The following is a 17,500-nucleotide window of genomic DNA, read 5'->3' as shown; positions in this document are numbered from 1 at the left end:
TGCATTGTAGAGGGCAATGAGGAGCAGCGCCCTCTGCTGTTATGAGGTCTCCTGAGCCACTCCAGTCTGCCTTGTAGAGGGCAATGAGGAGCAGCGCCCCCACCCTCTCTGGCTGCACGAGTCAAGGTGAGGGAGGAGACTTCATCACAAACCAGGCGATGCTTTTTATTTCACCTCCAGCCTCTCCTGTCTGATTGATGTTGCTGCAGTGCTATATATTCAGAGGCATCTCAAAATCTAAAAATTGTGACCAATACCAGGCCTCCTCCACAACCTGGGACCAATACCAGGCCTCCACCACGGCCTGGGACCAATACCAGGCCTCCACAGTGGGACCATTACCGGCGCTCCCCCAGTACAACCTGTCCCATTACCAGAGCTCCCCCAGTACAACCTGTCCCATTACCAGAGCACCCCCAGTACAACCTGTCCCACTACCGGAGCTCCCCCAGTACAACCTGTCCCATCCGAATAGAGCTTTAGAGACATGACACAAAAATCACATCTTTAACAATATCATCTTTACAGTACAAACTGGAGTAAAGAGGTACAACAGATGGCCCCATTCAAATACAAAGCAAGACTGGCAATATAACAAAGAGCAGCACGGCGTCTAGCTGGATAAGAGCAGCACGGCGTCTAGCTGGATAAGAGCAGCACGGCGTCTAGCTGGATAAGAGCAGCACGGCGTCTAGCTGGATAAGAGCAGCACGGTGTCTAGCTGGATAAGAGCAGCACGGCGTCTAGCTGGATAAGAGCAGCACGGCGTCTAGCTGGATAAGAGCAGCACGAGTCAATGGCTGCACGAGTCAAGGTGAGGGAGGAGACTTCATCACAAACCAGGCGATGCTTTTTATTTCACCTCCAGCCTCTCCTGTCTGATTGATGTTGCTGCAGTGCTATATATTCAGAGGCATCTCAAAATCTAACAATTGTGACCAATACCAGGCCTCCTCCACAACCTGGGACCAATACCAGGCCTCCACCACGGCCTGGGACCAATACCAGGCCTCCACAGTGGGACCATTACCGGCGCTCCCCCAGTACAACCTGTCCCATTACCAGAGCTCCCCCAGTACAACCTGTCCCATTACCAGAGCACCCCCAGTACAACCTGTCCCACTACCGGAGCTCCCCCAGTACAACCTGTCCCATCCGAATAGAGCTTTAGAGACATGACACAAAAATCACATCTTTAACAATATCATCTTTACAGTACAAACTGGAGTAAAGAGGTACAACAGATGGCCCCATTCAAATACAAAGCAAGACTGGCAATATAACAAAGAGCAGCACGGCGTCTAGCTGGATAAGAGCAGCGCGGCGTCTAGCTGGATAAGAGCAGCGCGGCGTCTAGCTGGATAAGAGCAGCGCGGCGTCTAGCTGGATAAGAGCAGCGCGGCGTCTAGCTGGATAAGAGCAGCGCGGCGTCTAGCTGGATAAGAGCAGCGCGGCGTCTAGCTGGATAAGAGCAGCGCGGCGTCTAGCTGGATAAGAGCAGCGCGGCGTCTAGCTGGATAAGAGCAGCGCGGCGTCTAGCTGGATAAGAGCAGCGCGGCGTCTAGCTGGATAAGAGCAGCGCGGCGTCTAGCTGGATAAGAGCAGCGCGGCGTCTAGCTGGATAAGAGCAGCGCGGCGTCTAGCTGGATAAGAGCAGCGCGGCGTCTAGCTGGATAAGAGCAGCGCGGCGTCTAGCTGGATAAGAGCAGCGCGGCGTCTAGCTGGATAAGAGCAGCGCGGCGTCTAGCTGGATAAGAGCAGCGCGGCGTCTAGCTGGATAAGAGCAGCGCGGCGTCTAGCTGGATAAGAGCAGCGCGGCGTCTAGCTGGATAAGAGCAGCGCGGCGTCTAGCTGGATAAGAGCAGCGCGGCGTCTAGCTGGATAAGAGCAGCGCGGCGTCTAGCTGGATAAGAGCAGCGCGGCGTCTAGCTGGATAAGAGCAGCGCGGCGTCTAGCTGGATAAGAGCAGCGCGGCGTCTAGCTGGATAAGAGCAGCGCGGCGTCTAGCTGGATAAGAGCAGCGCGGCGTCTAGCTGGATAAGAGCAGCGCGGCGTCTAGCTGGATAAGAGCAGCGCGGCGTCTAGCTGGATAAGAGCAGCGCGGCGTCTAGCTGGATAAGAGCAGCGCGGCGTCTAGCTGGATAAGAGCAGCGCGGCGTCTAGCTGGATAAGAGCAGCGCGGCGTCTAGCTGGATAAGAGCAGCGCGGCGTCTAGCTGGATAAGAGCAGCGCGGCGTCTAGCTGGATAAGAGCAGCGCGGCGTCTAGCTGGATAAGAGCAGCGCGGCGTCTAGCTGGATAAGAGCAGCGCGGCGTCTAGCTGGATAAGAGCAGCGCGGCGTCTAGCTGGATAAGAGCAGCGCGGCGTCTAGCTGGATAAGAGCAGCGCGGCGTCTAGCTGGATAAGAGCAGCGCGGCGTCTAGCTGGATAAGAGCAGCGCGGCGTCTAGCTGGATAAGAGCAGCGCGGCGTCTAGCTGGATAAGAGCAGCGCGGCGTCTAGCTGGATAAGAGCAGCGCGGCGTCTAGCTGGATAAGAGCAGCACGGCGTCTAGCTGGATAAGAGCAGCACGGCGTCTAGCTGGATAAGAGCAGCACGGCGTCTAGCTGGATAAGAGCAGCACGGCGTCTAGCTGGATAAGAGCAGCACGGCGTCTAGCTGGATAAGAGCAGCACGGCGTCTAGCTGGATAAGAGCAGCACGGCGTCTAGCTGGATAAAAGCAGCACGGCGTCTAGCTGGATAAGAGCAGCACGGCGTCTAGCTGGATAAGAGCAGCACAGCACTTTGCGACCTTTTGCCACATTTCAGGCTTCAAACATAAAGATATAAAATTTTATTTTTTTGTGAAGAATCAACAACAAGTGGGACACAATCATGAAGTGGAACGACATTTATTGGATATTTAAAACTTTTTTAACGAATCAAAAACTGAAAAATTGGACGTGCAAAATTATTCAGCCCCCTTAAGTTAATACTTTGTAGCGCCACCTTTTGCTGCGATTACAGCTGTAAGTCGCTTGGGGTATTTCTCTATCAGTTTTGCACATTGAGAGACAAATTTTTTCCCATTCCTCCTTGCAAAACAGCTCGAGCTCAGTGAGGTTGGATGGAGAGCATTTGTGAACAGCAGTTTTCAGTTCTTTCCACAGATTCTCGATTGGATTCAGGTCTGGACTTTGACTTGGCCATTCTAACACCTGGATATGTTTATTTTTGAACCATTCCATTGTAGATTTTGCTTTATGTTTTGGATCATTGTCTTGTTGGAAGACAAATCTCCGTCCCAGTCTCAGGTCTTTTGCAGACTCCATCAGGTTTTCTTCCAGAATGGTCCTGTATTTGGCTCCATCCATCTTCCCATCAATTTGAACCATCTTCCCTGTCCCTGCTGAAGAAAAGCAGGCCCAAACCATGATGCTGTCACCACCATGTTTGACAGTGGGGATGGTGTGTTCAGCTGTGTTGCTTTTACGCCAAACATAACGTTTGGCATTGTTGCCAAAAAGTTCAATTTTGGTTTCATCTGACCAGAGCACCTTCTTCCACATGTTTGGTGTGTCTCTCAGGTGGCTTGTGGCAAACTTTAAATGACACTTTTTATGGATATCTTTAAGAAATGGCTTTCTTCTTGCCACTCTTCCATAAAGGCCAGATTTGTGCAATATACGACTGATTGTTGTCCTATGGACAGAGTCTCCCACCTCAGCTGTAGATCTCTGCAGTTCATCCAGAGTGATCATGGGCCGCTTGGCTGCATCTCTGATCAGTCTTCTCCTTGTATGAGCTGAAAGTTTAGAGGGACGGCCAGGTCTTGGTAGATTTGCAGTGGTCTGATACTCCTTCCATTTCAATATTATCGCTTGCACAGTGCTCCTTGGGATGTTTAAAGCTTGGGAAATATTTTTGTATCCAAATCCGGCTTTAAACTTCTTCACAACAGTATCTCGGACCTGCCTGGTGTGTTCCTTGTTCTTCATGATGCTCTCTGCGCTTTTAACGGACCTCTGAGACTATCACAGTGCAGGTGCATTTATACAGAGACTTGATTACACACAGGTGGATTGTATTTATCATCATTAGTAATTTAGGTCAACATTGGATCATTCAGAGATCCTCACTGAACTTCTGGAGAGAGTTTGCTGCACTGAAAGTAAAGGGGCTGAATAATTTTGCACGCCCAATTTTTCAGTTTTTGATTTGTTAAAAAAGTTTGAAATATCCAATAAATGTCGTTCCACTTCATGATTGTGTCCCACTTGTTGTTGATTCTTCACAAAAAAATACAGTTTTATATCTTTATGTTTGAAGCCTGAAATGTGGCAAAAGGTCACAAAGTTCAAGGGGGCCGAATACTTTCGCAAGGCACTGTATATCACGTCACCAAATAACTGATTAAAACAAAAGAAAGGAGGACCAAGGCTCTCTTAATATAATTTTTTAAAGATGCCTTGGTCCTCCTTTCTGAGGAGGTGTCTAGGAGGAGGTGGTGTCTAGGAGGAGGAGTCTAGGAGGAGGTGGTGTCTAGGAGGAGTCTAGGAGGAGGAGGAGTATAGGAGGAGGAGTATAGGAGGAGGAGGTGGAGTCTAGGAGGAGGAGGTGGAGTCTAGGAAGAGAAGGAGGTGGTGTCTAGGAAGAGGAGGAGGTGGTGGAGTCTAGGAGGAGGTGGTGGAGTCTAGGAGGAGGAGGTGGTGGAGTCTAGGAGGAGGAGGTGGTGGAGTCTAGGAGGAGGAGGTGGTGGAGTCTAGGAGGAGGTGGTGGAGTCTAGGAGGAGGTGGTGGAGTCTAGGAGGAGGTGGTGGTGTCTAGGAGGAGGTGGTGGTGTCTAGGAGGAGGTGGTGGTGTCTAGGATGAGGTGGTGGTGTCTAGGAGGAGGTGGTGGAGTCTAGGAGGAGGTGGTGGAGTCTAGGAAGAGGTGGTGGAGTCTAGGAGGAGGTGGTGGAGTCTAGGAGGAGGTGGTGGAGTCTAGGAGGAGGTGGTGGAGTCTAGGAGGAGGTGGTGGAGTCTAGGAGGAGGTGGTGGAGTCTAGGAGGAGGTGGTGGAGTCTAGGAGGAGGTGGTGGAGTCTAGGAGGAGGTGGTGGAGTCTAGGAGGAGGTGGTGGAGTCTAGGAGGAGGTGGTGGAGTCTAGGAGGAGGTGGTGGAGTCTAGGAGGAGGTGGTGGAGTCTAGGAGGAGGTGGTGGAGTCTAGGAGGAGGTGGTGGAGTCTAGGAGGAGGTGGTGGAGTCTAGGAGGAGGTGGTGGAGTCTAGGAGGAGGTGGTGGAGTCTAGGAGGAGGTGGTGGAGTCTAGGAGGAGGTGGTGGAGTCTAGGAAGAGGTGGTGGAGTCTAGGAGGAGGTGGTGGAGTCTAGGAGGAGGTGGTGTCTAGGAGGAGGAGGTGGTGTCTAGGAGGGGGTGGTTTCTAGGAGGAGGGGGTGGTTTCTAGGAGGAGGAGGTGGTGTCTAGGAGGAGGAGGTGGTGTCTAGGAGGAGGAGGTGGTGTCTAGGAGGAGGAGGTGGTGTCTAGGAGGAGGAGGTGGTGTCTAGGAGGAGGAGGTGGTGTCTAGGAGGAGGAGGTGGTGTCTAGGAGGAGGAGGTGGTGTCTAGGAGGAGGAGGTGGTGTCTAGGAGGAGGAGGTGGTGTCTAGGAGGAGGAGGTGGTGTCTAGGAGGAGGAGGTGGTGTCTAGGAGGGGGGTGGTTTCTAGGAGGAGGAGGTGGTGTCTAGGAGGAGGTGGTGTCTAGGAGGAGGAGGTGGTGTCTAGGAGGAGAAGGTGATTCAGACTTTATACTCCCAGTTTAGCAACTGGGTCCGATACTATGGCAACCCAGTATGAGTGTCGTGAGTAAATGTCTTGTTGCTGGGGGCGATGTAATAAATATGGCTGCCGAGTGTAACACAGAAATGTGGGGGGAGGGGAGGGGGGGCGATGATACAAGGCTACAGTGTGGTGTTGTTTCTGGTTTGTCCTGTAATGTTCTGGGCTCTGCATGACTAAAGCATGATCTTATGTTGCTGGCTACATGTAATGTTGAACGCCCATAGTGAGTGTGTGTGTGTTCACGGAGTGTCGCTATAGTAACATGATACTACCCTGAGCGAAGGACAGAGACCCAAATGAACACAAGCGTGTGAGAGAAAGGGAGAGCTGTGAGACAGAGGGGGCTTTGTCTGTGCAGCCCTGCCTTCCTTCCAGGGAAAGCCATTAAGTTGTGTTGGTGCTACAGAACAGAGTAGCACTGTCAGTTCTGGATCACTGAGGGAGACTGTTGTGTAGCAGAGCCAACAGCTGCAGTCCCTTCTGCCACCCTGCTACAGTCACCCCACTACCCTGCTACAGTCACCCTGCTACAGTCACCTCACTACCCTGCTACAGTCACCTCACTACCCTGCTACAGTCACCTCACTACCCTGCTACAGTCACCCCACTACCCTGCTACAGTCACCCTGCTACAGTCATCTCGCTACCCTGCTACAGTCACCTCGCTACCCTGCTACAGTCACCCTGCTACAGTCACCTCACTACCCTGCTACAGTCACCCTGCTACAGTCACCTCACTACCCTGCTACCGCCACCCTGCTACCACCACCCTGCTACAGTCACCTCACCACCCTGCTACAGTCACCCTGCTACAGTCACCTCACCACCCTGCTACAGTCACCTTACTACCCTGCTAGTCACCTCGCTACCCTGCTACAGTCACCCTGCTACAGTCACCTCACTACCCTGCTACAGTCACCCTGCTACAGTCACCTTACTACCCTGCTACCCCCACCCTGCTACAGTCACTTCACCACCCTGCTACAGTCACCCTGCTACAGTCACCTCACTACCCTGCTACAGTCACCTCGTTACCCTGCTAGTCACCTTATTAGCCTGCTACAGTCACCTTGCTACAGTCACCTCGCTACCCTGCTAGTCACCCTGCCAGTCACCTTGCTACAGTCACCTTACTACCCTGCTACAGTCACCCTTACTACAGTCACCTTCTTTCCTCTGACATTCTCAGCCTCTATGATACAGTTTTTACTGCTATCAAATCAAATTGTATTTGTCACATACACATGGTTAGCAGATGTTAATGCAAGTGTAGCGAAATGCTTGTGCTTCTAGTTCCGACAATGCAGTTATAACCAACGAGTAATCTAACCTAACAATATCACAACTACTACCTTATACACACAAGTGTAAAGGGATGAAGAATATGTACATAAAGATATATGAATGAGTGATGGTACAGAACGGCATAGGCAAGATGCAGTAGATGGTATAGAGTAAAGTATATAAATATGAGATGAGTACTGTAGGGTTTGTAAACATATAAAAGTGGCATAGTTTAAAGTGGCTAGTGATACATTACATTAAGATGGCAAGATGCAGTAGATGGTATAGAGTACAGTATATACATATGAGATGAGTAATGTAGGGCAAAAATTCTGTGCAACTTCCAGCGCGTGTTTACTGTGAACACTGAGGCTGTACCCGCTTTAAGTTACAGTTTTACTGTGAACACAGGCTGTACCTACTTTAAGTTACAGTTTTACTGTGAACACTGAGGCTGTACCTGCTTTAAGTTACATCTGCCTTGAAGATGGACCCGTGGATCGCGATCGACTCGAAATGCCCTTGAGATGGACCCATGGATCGTGATCGACTAGGGATGCCTTGGAGACGGACCAGTGGATCGCAATCGACTAGGGATGCCTTGGAGATGGACCAGTGGATCGCGATCGACTAGGGATGCCTTGGAGATGGACCAGTGGATCGCGATCGACTAGGGATGCCTTGGAGATGGACCAGTGGATCGTGATCGACTAGGGATGCCTTGGAGATGGACCCGTGGATCGTGATCGACTAGGGATGCCTTGGAGATGGACCAGTGGATCGCGATCGACTAGGGATGCCTTGGAGATGGACCCGTGGATCGTGATCGACTAGGGATGCCTTGGAGATGGACCCGTGGATCGTGATCGACTAGGGTTGCTTTGGAGATGGACCCGTGGATCGTGATCGACTAGGGATGCCTTGGAGATAGACCAGTGGATCGTGATCGACTGGTTGGTGACCACTGCCTGGAAAGTTGAGTGAAGTTTAATCTCGTGCTTCTCTCTCTGTGGGCTGATATTTTTGTGTGGCAGTCCCAGTCCCAGGGAGCTGCGGCAGTCCCTGAGCTACTGCCTGCATGGGAGGTCCCTTTGCTCTATCTTGGCCCTGAGCTACTGCCTGCATGGGAGGGAATAGGGAATGTTTTTTCCCTAAACAAATGAGGGATTTCAGTAACAGCACTTTTCAGTCGGAGCAACAAGTGATAAACAACATGGCCGAAATGATGGTGCAGCTTCAGCACAGACAGCGTGATAGACTGTGGTGTCTGTTCTCTGCAGCAGGGAGGAGAAAGACAGCGTGATAGACTGTGGTGTCTGTTCTCTGCAGCAGAGAGGAGAAAGACAGCGTGATAGACACTTGCTGTGGTGTCTGTTCTCTGCAGCAGAGAGGAGAGAAACAGCGTGATAGACACTTGCTGTGGTGTCTGTTCTCTGCAGCAGGGAGGAGAGAGATAACGTGCGCCAATCACACAGGCACTCACTGTCATATTTTAACAAAGCGTGGCCATCCCTCCTGAGTCATTTGGGTTGGTCGCCAAACCCACTGGCTCCAGGTCATCGAAAACTCTTTGCTAGGTAAAGTCCCCCCTTATCTCAGCTCACTGATCACCATAGCAACACCCACCCGTAGCACGAGCTCCAGCAGGTATACTTCACTGGTCATCCCCAAAGCCAACACTTCCATTGGCTGCCTTTCCTTCCAGTTCTCTGCTGCTAACGACTGGAACAAATTGCTAAAATCACTGAAGCTGGAGTCTCATATCTCCCTCACTAACTTTAAGCATCAGCTGTCAGAGCAGCTCACAGATCATTGCACCTGTACCCATCTGTAAATAGCCCATCCAACTACCTCATCCCCATATTGTTACTTACCCTCTTGCTCTTTTGCACATCATCATCTGCACATCTACCATTCCAGTGTTGATGCTAAATTGTAATTATTTCACCTCTATCACCTCTCACGCCTATTTATTCCTTTACCTCCCTATTATTCTACATTTGCACACACTGTACATAGATGTTTCTATTGTGTTATTGTTATTGACTGTATGTTTGTTTATGTGTAACTCTGTGTTGTTTCTGTCTCACTACTATGCTTTATCTTGGTCCAGGTCTCAGTTGTAAATGAGAACTTGTTCTCAACTGACCTCCCTGGTTAAATAAAGGTGTTCTCAACTGACCTCCCTGGTTAAATAAAGGTGTTCTCAACTGACCTCCCTGGTTAAATAAAGGAGAAATAAAACATACCTTTGTGTGTCTTAATCACACAGTTAAATCCTCAGACCAGCTGTGCATATAGTTGATTTAAGTCAAACACATCGGGTTGGTCTATATATGAAGAAAACAATTACGTTTTGAACATTTAGACCAATTGATTGGTCGAAAGAACAGACGACTTTCGGTCGACCAAGGAGGCAAATTATGTCAAAATATACCAAAATAGCCATTGGTGAACAGGGTACAGAGCATTAGTGTGTTCTGAGGGAGAACTTGAGATACTAACAAATGGAAAACTAGTCTGTCACTCAGAAAAAATGATGTATCAATTCAACAAATAGGCATACTATTACAAATAAATGGTATTAAATGGTAAGCCACACTGTACAAACCTGCATTCAATATCATCCAACTTCAGCCCAACAGAGGTCACTTGTACAGTCAGTCCACTGTCAGACGAGTAGCAGGCTGTAGTATCTCGTCTTGCTTTCTCTCTAATAGTGTAAAGATCTGACTCACTGTTGCTGGTCACAGTCCAGCCTCTCCTCTTCTTTCACCTTGTCCTTCTCCTATTCCTCCTGTCAGTTCTTCTCTCTACAGCACACTACACCACGATCCTCAGCTTGCCTGCCTGGCTGGCCCTACAAACAGTGACTTCATTGTGTCCTTTATACCAAACAGATTGCTGCTCCCCCCTTCCTCCTGTTCTCCTCCACCCTGCCCGACAGACCTCCACATATCCTCCTGTTCTCCTCCACCCTGCCCGACAGACCTCCACATATCCTCCTGTTCTCCTCCACCCTGCCCTACAGACCTCCACATATCCTCTTGTTCTCCTCCACCCTGCCCTACAGACCTCCACATATCCTCCTGTTCTCCTCCACCCTACAGACCTCCACATATCCTCCACCCTACAGACCTCCACATATCCTCCTGTTCTCCTCCACCCTACAGACCTCCACATATCCTCCTGTTCTCCTCCACCCTACAGACCTCCACATATCCTCCTGTTCTCCTCCACCCTGCCCTACAGACCTCCACATATCCTCCACCCTACAGACCTCCACATATCCTCCACCCTACAGACCTCCACATATCATCCTGTTCTCCTCCACCCTACAGACCTCCACATATCCTCCTGTTCTCCTCCACCCTACAGACCTCCACATATCCTCCACCCTACAGACCTCCACATATCCTCCACCCTACAGACCTCCACATATCCTCCACCCTACAGACCTCCACATATCCTCCTGTTCTCCTCCACCCTGCCCTACAGACCTCCACATATCATCCTGTTCTCCTCCACCCTACAGACCTCCACATATCCTCCTGTTCTCCTCCACCCTACAGACCTCCACATATCCTCCTGTTCTCCTCTACCCTGCCCTACAGACCTCCACATATCCTCCTGTTCTCCTCCACCCTGCCCTACAGACCACCACATATCCTCCTGTTCTCCTCCACCCTGCCCTACAGACCTCCACATATCCTCCTGTTCTCCTCCACCCTACAGACCTCCACATATCCTCCTGTTCTCCTCCACCATGCCCTACAGACCTCCACATATCCTCCTGTTCTCCTCCACCCTACAGACCTCCACATATCCTCCTGTTCTCCTCCACCCTACAGACCTCCACATATCCTCCTGTTCTCCTCCACCCTGCCCTACAGACCTCCACATATCCTCGTGTAAAAACAGTAGAATCCGTACCAGACGGACTTTCACTAGCAACCGGTCAGAGCAGGATGTTAGTAAGACTGTGGTAACTTACGTGACTGATCAGAGGTGTTCCTCACCAGTCACTGCTCTGTCACCGTGAGCGATTCTACTGTGGCATCACATATTCCTCCAGACATGGGCCAAGTCCTCTGAGACACATATCTGAGATGACTCTACAGTGGATACTAGTTGTTATACTGTCCTCTGAGACACATATCTGAGATGACTCTACAGTAGATACTAGATGTTATACTGTCCTCAGACACATATGAGATGACTCTGCAGTAGATACTAGATGTTATACTGTCCTCTGAGACACATATCTGAGGACAGAGATCACTGACCTAAACAGCTTCTGGACATCAGGACAGAGATCACTGACCTAAACAGCTTCTGGACATCAGAACAGAGATCACTGACCTAAACACCTTCTGGACATCAGAACAGAGATCACTGACCTAAACACCTTCTGGACATCAGAACAGAGATCACTGACCTAAACAGCTTCTGGACATCAGGACAGAGATCACTGACCTAAACAGCTTCTGGACATCAGGACAGAGATCACTGACCTAAACAGCTTCTGGACATCAGAACAGAGATCACTGACCTAAACAGCTTCTGGACATCAGAACAGAGATCACTGACCTAAACAGCTTCTGGACATCAGGACAGAGATCACTGACCTAAACAGCTTCTGGACATCAGAACAGAGATCACTGACCTAAACAGCTTCTGGACATCAGAACAGAGATCACTGACCTAAACAGCTTCTTCACAGGGGCGGGCCACTGATTGAGCATGGGTATGAAAACCCAAATCTCTCATTTGGAAGCTAAAATTACATTTAATCTCTTCACCAATAATTTCATATTCAAACATTTAAATTGAACAACAATTTCATGTGAATCCGATAACTACAATGTGCAGACTTTCCACTGTAGAGTTTGTCATCCTATCATTGATGAGAATGTCTCAGATGACAACCGAACTGACATCATATTCATTAAGTACCACCGCATATGTTCAATTGTTCGGATTACCAGAATATAGTTCATTTCCCCCCAACTTCTGATGTTCCCAGAATCTCTATGTTAACCAATGGGTTTTTAAATGTCACATCAGTAGGGTAGAGAGAGGAAGGGGGGGGGGGGGGGGGGGGGGTATTCATGACTGTCATAAACCTACCCCCAACGTCATGACAGGACCAACACTTTACATGTTGAGTTTATATTTTTGTTCAGTGTATCTACCCACTGAAGACCTGTAAACACAGAGAGATAGAGAGAGGGAGAGAGAGAGAAAGAGAGAGAGGGAGATGTAGCATCTATCTACCCACTGAAGAGGCTCAGCATCAACAACACACAGAAAGAAGGAAGCAGCCAACTGTCCTCTGGTCTGCATTCAGGACATATGAGTCACTATTATGTGTTCTCATCTATGAAATGACTCATTCAGCAGCATAGTTCCTCAACCTCTCACAACAACCCCCAGCCCCTCAACCTCTCACAACAACCCCCAGCCCCTCTACCTCTCACAACAACCCCCAGCCCCTCTACCTCTCACAACAACCCCCAGCCCCTCTACCTCTCACAACAACCCCCAGCCCCTCTACCTCTCACAACAACCCCCAGCCCCTCAACCTCTCACAACAACCCCCAGCCCCTCAACCTCTCACAACAACCCCCAGCCCCTCAACCTCTCACAACAACCCCCAGCCCCTCAACCTCTCACAACAACCCCCAGCCCCTCAACCTCTCACAACAACCCCCAGCCCCTCAACCTCTCACAACAACCCCCAGCCCCTCAACCTCTCACAACAACCCCCAGCCCCTCAACCTCTCACAACAACCCCCAGTCCCTCAACCTCTCACAACAAACCCCCCCATCTCCTCACAACAAACCCCCCCATCTCCTCACAACAAACCCCCCATCTCCTCACAACAAACCCCCCATCTCCTCACAACAAACCCCCCATCTCCTCACAACACCCTCCCATCTCCTCACAACAACCTCCCATCTCCTCACAACAACCTCCCATCTCCTCACAACAACCTCCCATCTCCTCACAACAACCTCCCATCTCCTCACAACAACCTCCCATCTCCTCACAACAACCTCCCATCTCCTCACAACAACCTCCCATCTCCTCACAACAACCTCCCATCAACACAAGGTCCCTCCTCTCCTTCCTGTCTCTGAAACACACCGTCCCCTCCTCTCCTTCCTGTCTCTGAAACACACTGTCCCTCCTCTCCTTCCTGTCTCTGAAACACACTGACCCTCCTCTCCTTCCTGTCTCTGAAACACACTGTCCCAGTCTCTCCTTCCGGTCTCTGAAACACACTGTCCCCTCCTCTCCTTCCTGTCTCTGAAACACACTGTCCCTCCTTTCCTTCCTGTCTCTGAAGCACACTGTCCCTCCTCTCCTTCCGGTCTCTGAAACACACTGTCCCTCCTCTCCTTCCGGTCTCTGAAACACACTGTCCCTCCTCTCCTTCCTGTCACTGAAACACACTGTCCCCTCCTCTCCGTCCTGTCTCTGAAACACACTAATGATCCACCTTAATAGTCATATTAAAGCTGCATCCTGATACAGCCGACCCACTGATACAGCCGACCCACTGAACTGATACAGCCGACCCACTTATACAGCCGACCCACTGATACAGCCGACCCACTGAACTGATACAGCCGACCCACTGAACTGATACAGCCGAACCACTGAACTGATACAGCCGAACCACTGAACTGATACAGCCGAACCACTGATACAGCCGACCCACTTAACTGATACGGCCGACCCACTGAACTGATACGGCCGACCCACTGAACTGATACGGCCGACCCACTGAACTGATACAGCCGAACCACTGAACTGATACAGCCGAACCACTGATACAGCCGACCCACTTAACTGATACGGCCGACCCACTGAACTGATACGGCCGACCCACTGAACTGATACGGCCGACCCACTGAACTGATACGGCCGACCCACTGAACTGATACGGCCGACCCACTGAACTGATACGGCCGACCCACTGAACTGATACGGCCGACCCACTGATATTCAACCGTTGATCTTCACTGTCAAAGAAGAGCAACTAAACAGACAGGTCTTTTTCCAGAGACTCCTGGGAGAATTCCTCCAACTAAACAGACAGGTCTTTCTCCAGAGACAACTAGGAGAATTCCTCCAACTAAACAGACAGGTCTTTCTCCAGAGACTCCTGGGAGAATTCCTCCAACTAAACAGACAGGTCTTTCTCCAGAGACAACTAGGAGAATTCCTCCAACTAAACAGACAGGTCTTTCTCCAGAGACTCCTGGGAGAATTCCTCCAACTAAACAGACAGGTCTTTCTCCAGAGACTCCTAGGAGAATTCCTCCAACTAAACAGACAGGTCTTTCTCCAGAGACTCCTGGGAGAATTCCTCCAACTAAACAGACAGGTCTTTCTCCAGAGACTCCTAGGAGAATTCCTCCAACTAAACAGACAGGTCTTTTTCCAGAGACTCCTAGTAGAATTCCTCCAACTAAACAGACAGGTCTTTCTCCAGAGACTCCTGGGAGAATTCCTCCAACTAAACAGACAGGTCTTTCTCCAGAGACAACTAGGAGAATTCCTCCAACTAAACAGACAGGTCTTTCTCCAGAGACTCCTGGGAGAATTCCTCCAACTAAACAGACAGGTCTTTCTCCAAAGACTCCTGGGAGAATTCCTCCAACTAAACAGACAGGTCTTTCTCCAGAGACTCCTGGGAGAATTCCTCCAACTAAACAGATAGGTCGTTCTCCAGTGACTACTGGGAGAATTCCTCCAACTAAACAGACAGGTCTTTCTCCAGAGACATCTAGGAGAATTCCTCCAACTAAACAGACAGGTCTTTCTCCAGAGACAACTAGGAGAATTCCTCCAACTAAACAGACAGGTCTTTCTCCAGAGACTCCTGGGAGAATTCCTCCATAATATCAGATTGGCGGAGCAGGAACTGACACCATAATGGAATGAGCATCACCAGAACCTTCATTTGACCGTGTCACCGACGAGCCAGTGACCACAGATATGTAATCATGTGTGTACGGGTGTGTGTCCACTGACCTGGTAGGGCTGGTATGCTCCGTGGTCAGACAGGAAGTCCAGTTGTCTGTCAGAGAAGAACTCTACAGCCGTGATGGAACCCAGAGTAGCCTTCCCCACCAGAGGTCTGAACGTCTGAAACAACAAAAACACTAACCGTTAGAGCCTTCACCGTCTTCTCTTTTCCAACTCTCATCTGTACAAATAATTCCCACGTGTTTCCTAGAGGGTGGAGGGAAAACAGGCAGAATCTCACCAGCACTGAAGGTCTGAAACATTAAGATTTAAAACATTTAGTCAGGGGAAAACGTCTGCACAATTAACAACTGTTTGGAGGAAGGAATAATAATAATAATGATGATGATTTTAATAATGATGGTGATTTTAATAATGATAATAATAAATAATCATATGTTGATAATGATGTTGATAATGATGGTAATGATGATAATAATGATTATGATGATGATGGAAGTCATAGACAGAAACAGACAACTAAAGAGAGGAACACTGCTGCAGAGAGCTGCTGCTATCAGACAGTTCAAAGGCAGCCTGTCACTCTGATGTGCCTCTTCCTCCTCTCTTCTCCCTCTCTTCACCCCCGCTGATCACCCATCTCTGATGTCAATGTCTATCAGCCTCCCTGCAGGGCTCAACTCTCTCATCTTCCCTCCATCTCACTGCTGCAGCAACACACACAGTCACACAGGCACACAGCCACTCAGATGCATTCCAACTGCTACACTACAGGAACAGACCATCACGTGGCCTGGGTGTGAGTCTGAGTAGGGAGGATTCTCTCAGAGTAGGGTACAGGAACAGACCATCACGTGGCCTGGGTGTGAGTCTGAGTAGGGAGGATTCTGTCAGAGTAGTGTATAGGAACAGACCATCACGTGGCCTGGGTGTGAGTCTGAGTAGGGAGGATTCTGTCAGAGCAGGGTACGGGAACAGACCATCACGTGGCCTGGGTGTGATTCTGAGTAGGGAGGGTTCTGTCAGAGCAGGGTACGGGAACAGACCATCACGTGGCCTGGGTGTGAGTCTGAGTAGGGAGGATTCTGTCAGAGTAGGGTATAGGAACAGACCATCACGTGGCCTGGGTGTGAGTCTGAGTAGGGAGGATTCTGTCAGAGTAGGGTATAGGAACAGACCATCACGTGGCCTGGGTGTGAGTCTGAGTAGGGAGGATTCTGTCAGAGTAGGGTACAGGAACAGACCATGACGTGGCCTGGGTGTGAGTCTGAGTAGGGAGGATTCTGTCAGAGCAGGGTATGGGAACAGACCATCACGTGGCCTGGGTGTGAGTCTGAGTAGGGAGGATTCTGTCAGAGCAGGGTACAGGAACAGACCATCACGTGGCCTGGGTGTGAGTCTGAGTAGGGAGGATTCTGTCAGAGCAGGGCTCTGCAGGGCTCAGAGCAGGGCACAGAGCAGGGCTCAGAGCAGGGCACAGGGCATGGCACAGAGTTCAGAGCAGGGCACAGGGCACAGAGCATGGCACGGGGCAGGGCACAGAGTTCAGAGCAGGGCACAGGGCATGGCACAGAGTTCAGAGCAGGGCACAGGGCATGGCACAGAGCAGGGCACAGAGCAGGGCACAGGGCAGGGCTCAGAGCAGGGCACAGAGTTCAGAGCAGGGCACAGGGCAGGGCACAGAGTTCAGAGCAGGGCACAGGGCAGGGCACACGGCAGGGCACAGGGCAGGGCACAGGGCAGGCCAGATTACAGAGTTTTTGTATTATCAGACCGTCACTAAGTGAGTAAACACGGTCTGGTAGGTGACTGGGGTGCCGTGGGAATAGGGTGCCATGTAGTGCACTACACAGGGAATAGGGTGCCATGTAGTGCACTACATAGGGAATAGGGTGCCATTTGTTAGACAGTCAGGGTTGTGTGTCAACAGTCCCTAATCGGAGGAGTTGAAACGAGGCTACAGCTGCTGTCCAACCAACCCTGTGGTACACTGCACTGCAGGCAGGAGCTCCATCTGACTGTCCTAGGGCAGATAAATATAGAAACTCACACAGACAGAGAGACAGAGAGAGAGCCAGACACAGAGCGACAGAGACAGCGAGAGAGAGAGAGCGAGAGAGAGCGAGACACAGCCAGAGAGAGAGAGAGCGAGACACAGCCAGAGAGAGAGAGAGCGAGACACAGCCAGAGAGAGAGAGAGCGAGACACAGCCAGAGAGAGAGAGAGCGAGACACAGCCAGAGAGAGAGAGAGCGAGACACAGCCAGAGAGAGAGAGAGAGCGAGACACAGCCAGAGAGAGAGAGAGCGAGACACAGCCAGAGAGAGAGAGAGCGAGACACAGCCAGAGAGAGAGAGAGCGAGACACAGCCAGAGAGAGAGAGAGCGAGACACAGCCAGAGAGAGAGAGTGCGAGACACAGCCA

At 50.5% G+C, this 17,500-nt stretch overlaps 1 protein-coding gene across 1 annotated transcript in view; it reads right to left on the bottom strand.

The window, feature by feature from the left end:
* The window catches only part of LOC139413868 (probable JmjC domain-containing histone demethylation protein 2C), a 236,858-nt gene that overhangs the window by 99,885 nt on the left and 119,473 nt on the right, over positions 1-17,500 (bottom strand). The window contains exon 3 of the mRNA XM_071161700.1: positions 15,123-15,236. Coding sequence (XP_071017801.1) covers positions 15,123-15,236 — 114 coding nt within the window. The remainder of the gene's footprint in view (positions 1-15,122; positions 15,237-17,500) is intronic.

Source organism: Oncorhynchus clarkii, chromosome 1 (assembly GCF_045791955.1).
Source record: "Oncorhynchus clarkii lewisi isolate Uvic-CL-2024 chromosome 1, UVic_Ocla_1.0, whole genome shotgun sequence".
In the NCBI taxonomy this organism is placed as follows: Eukaryota; Metazoa; Chordata; class Actinopteri; order Salmoniformes; family Salmonidae; genus Oncorhynchus; species Oncorhynchus clarkii.
Note: the sequence above shows the minus strand (reverse complement) of the source record. Positions and strands in the feature narration are given on the sequence as shown.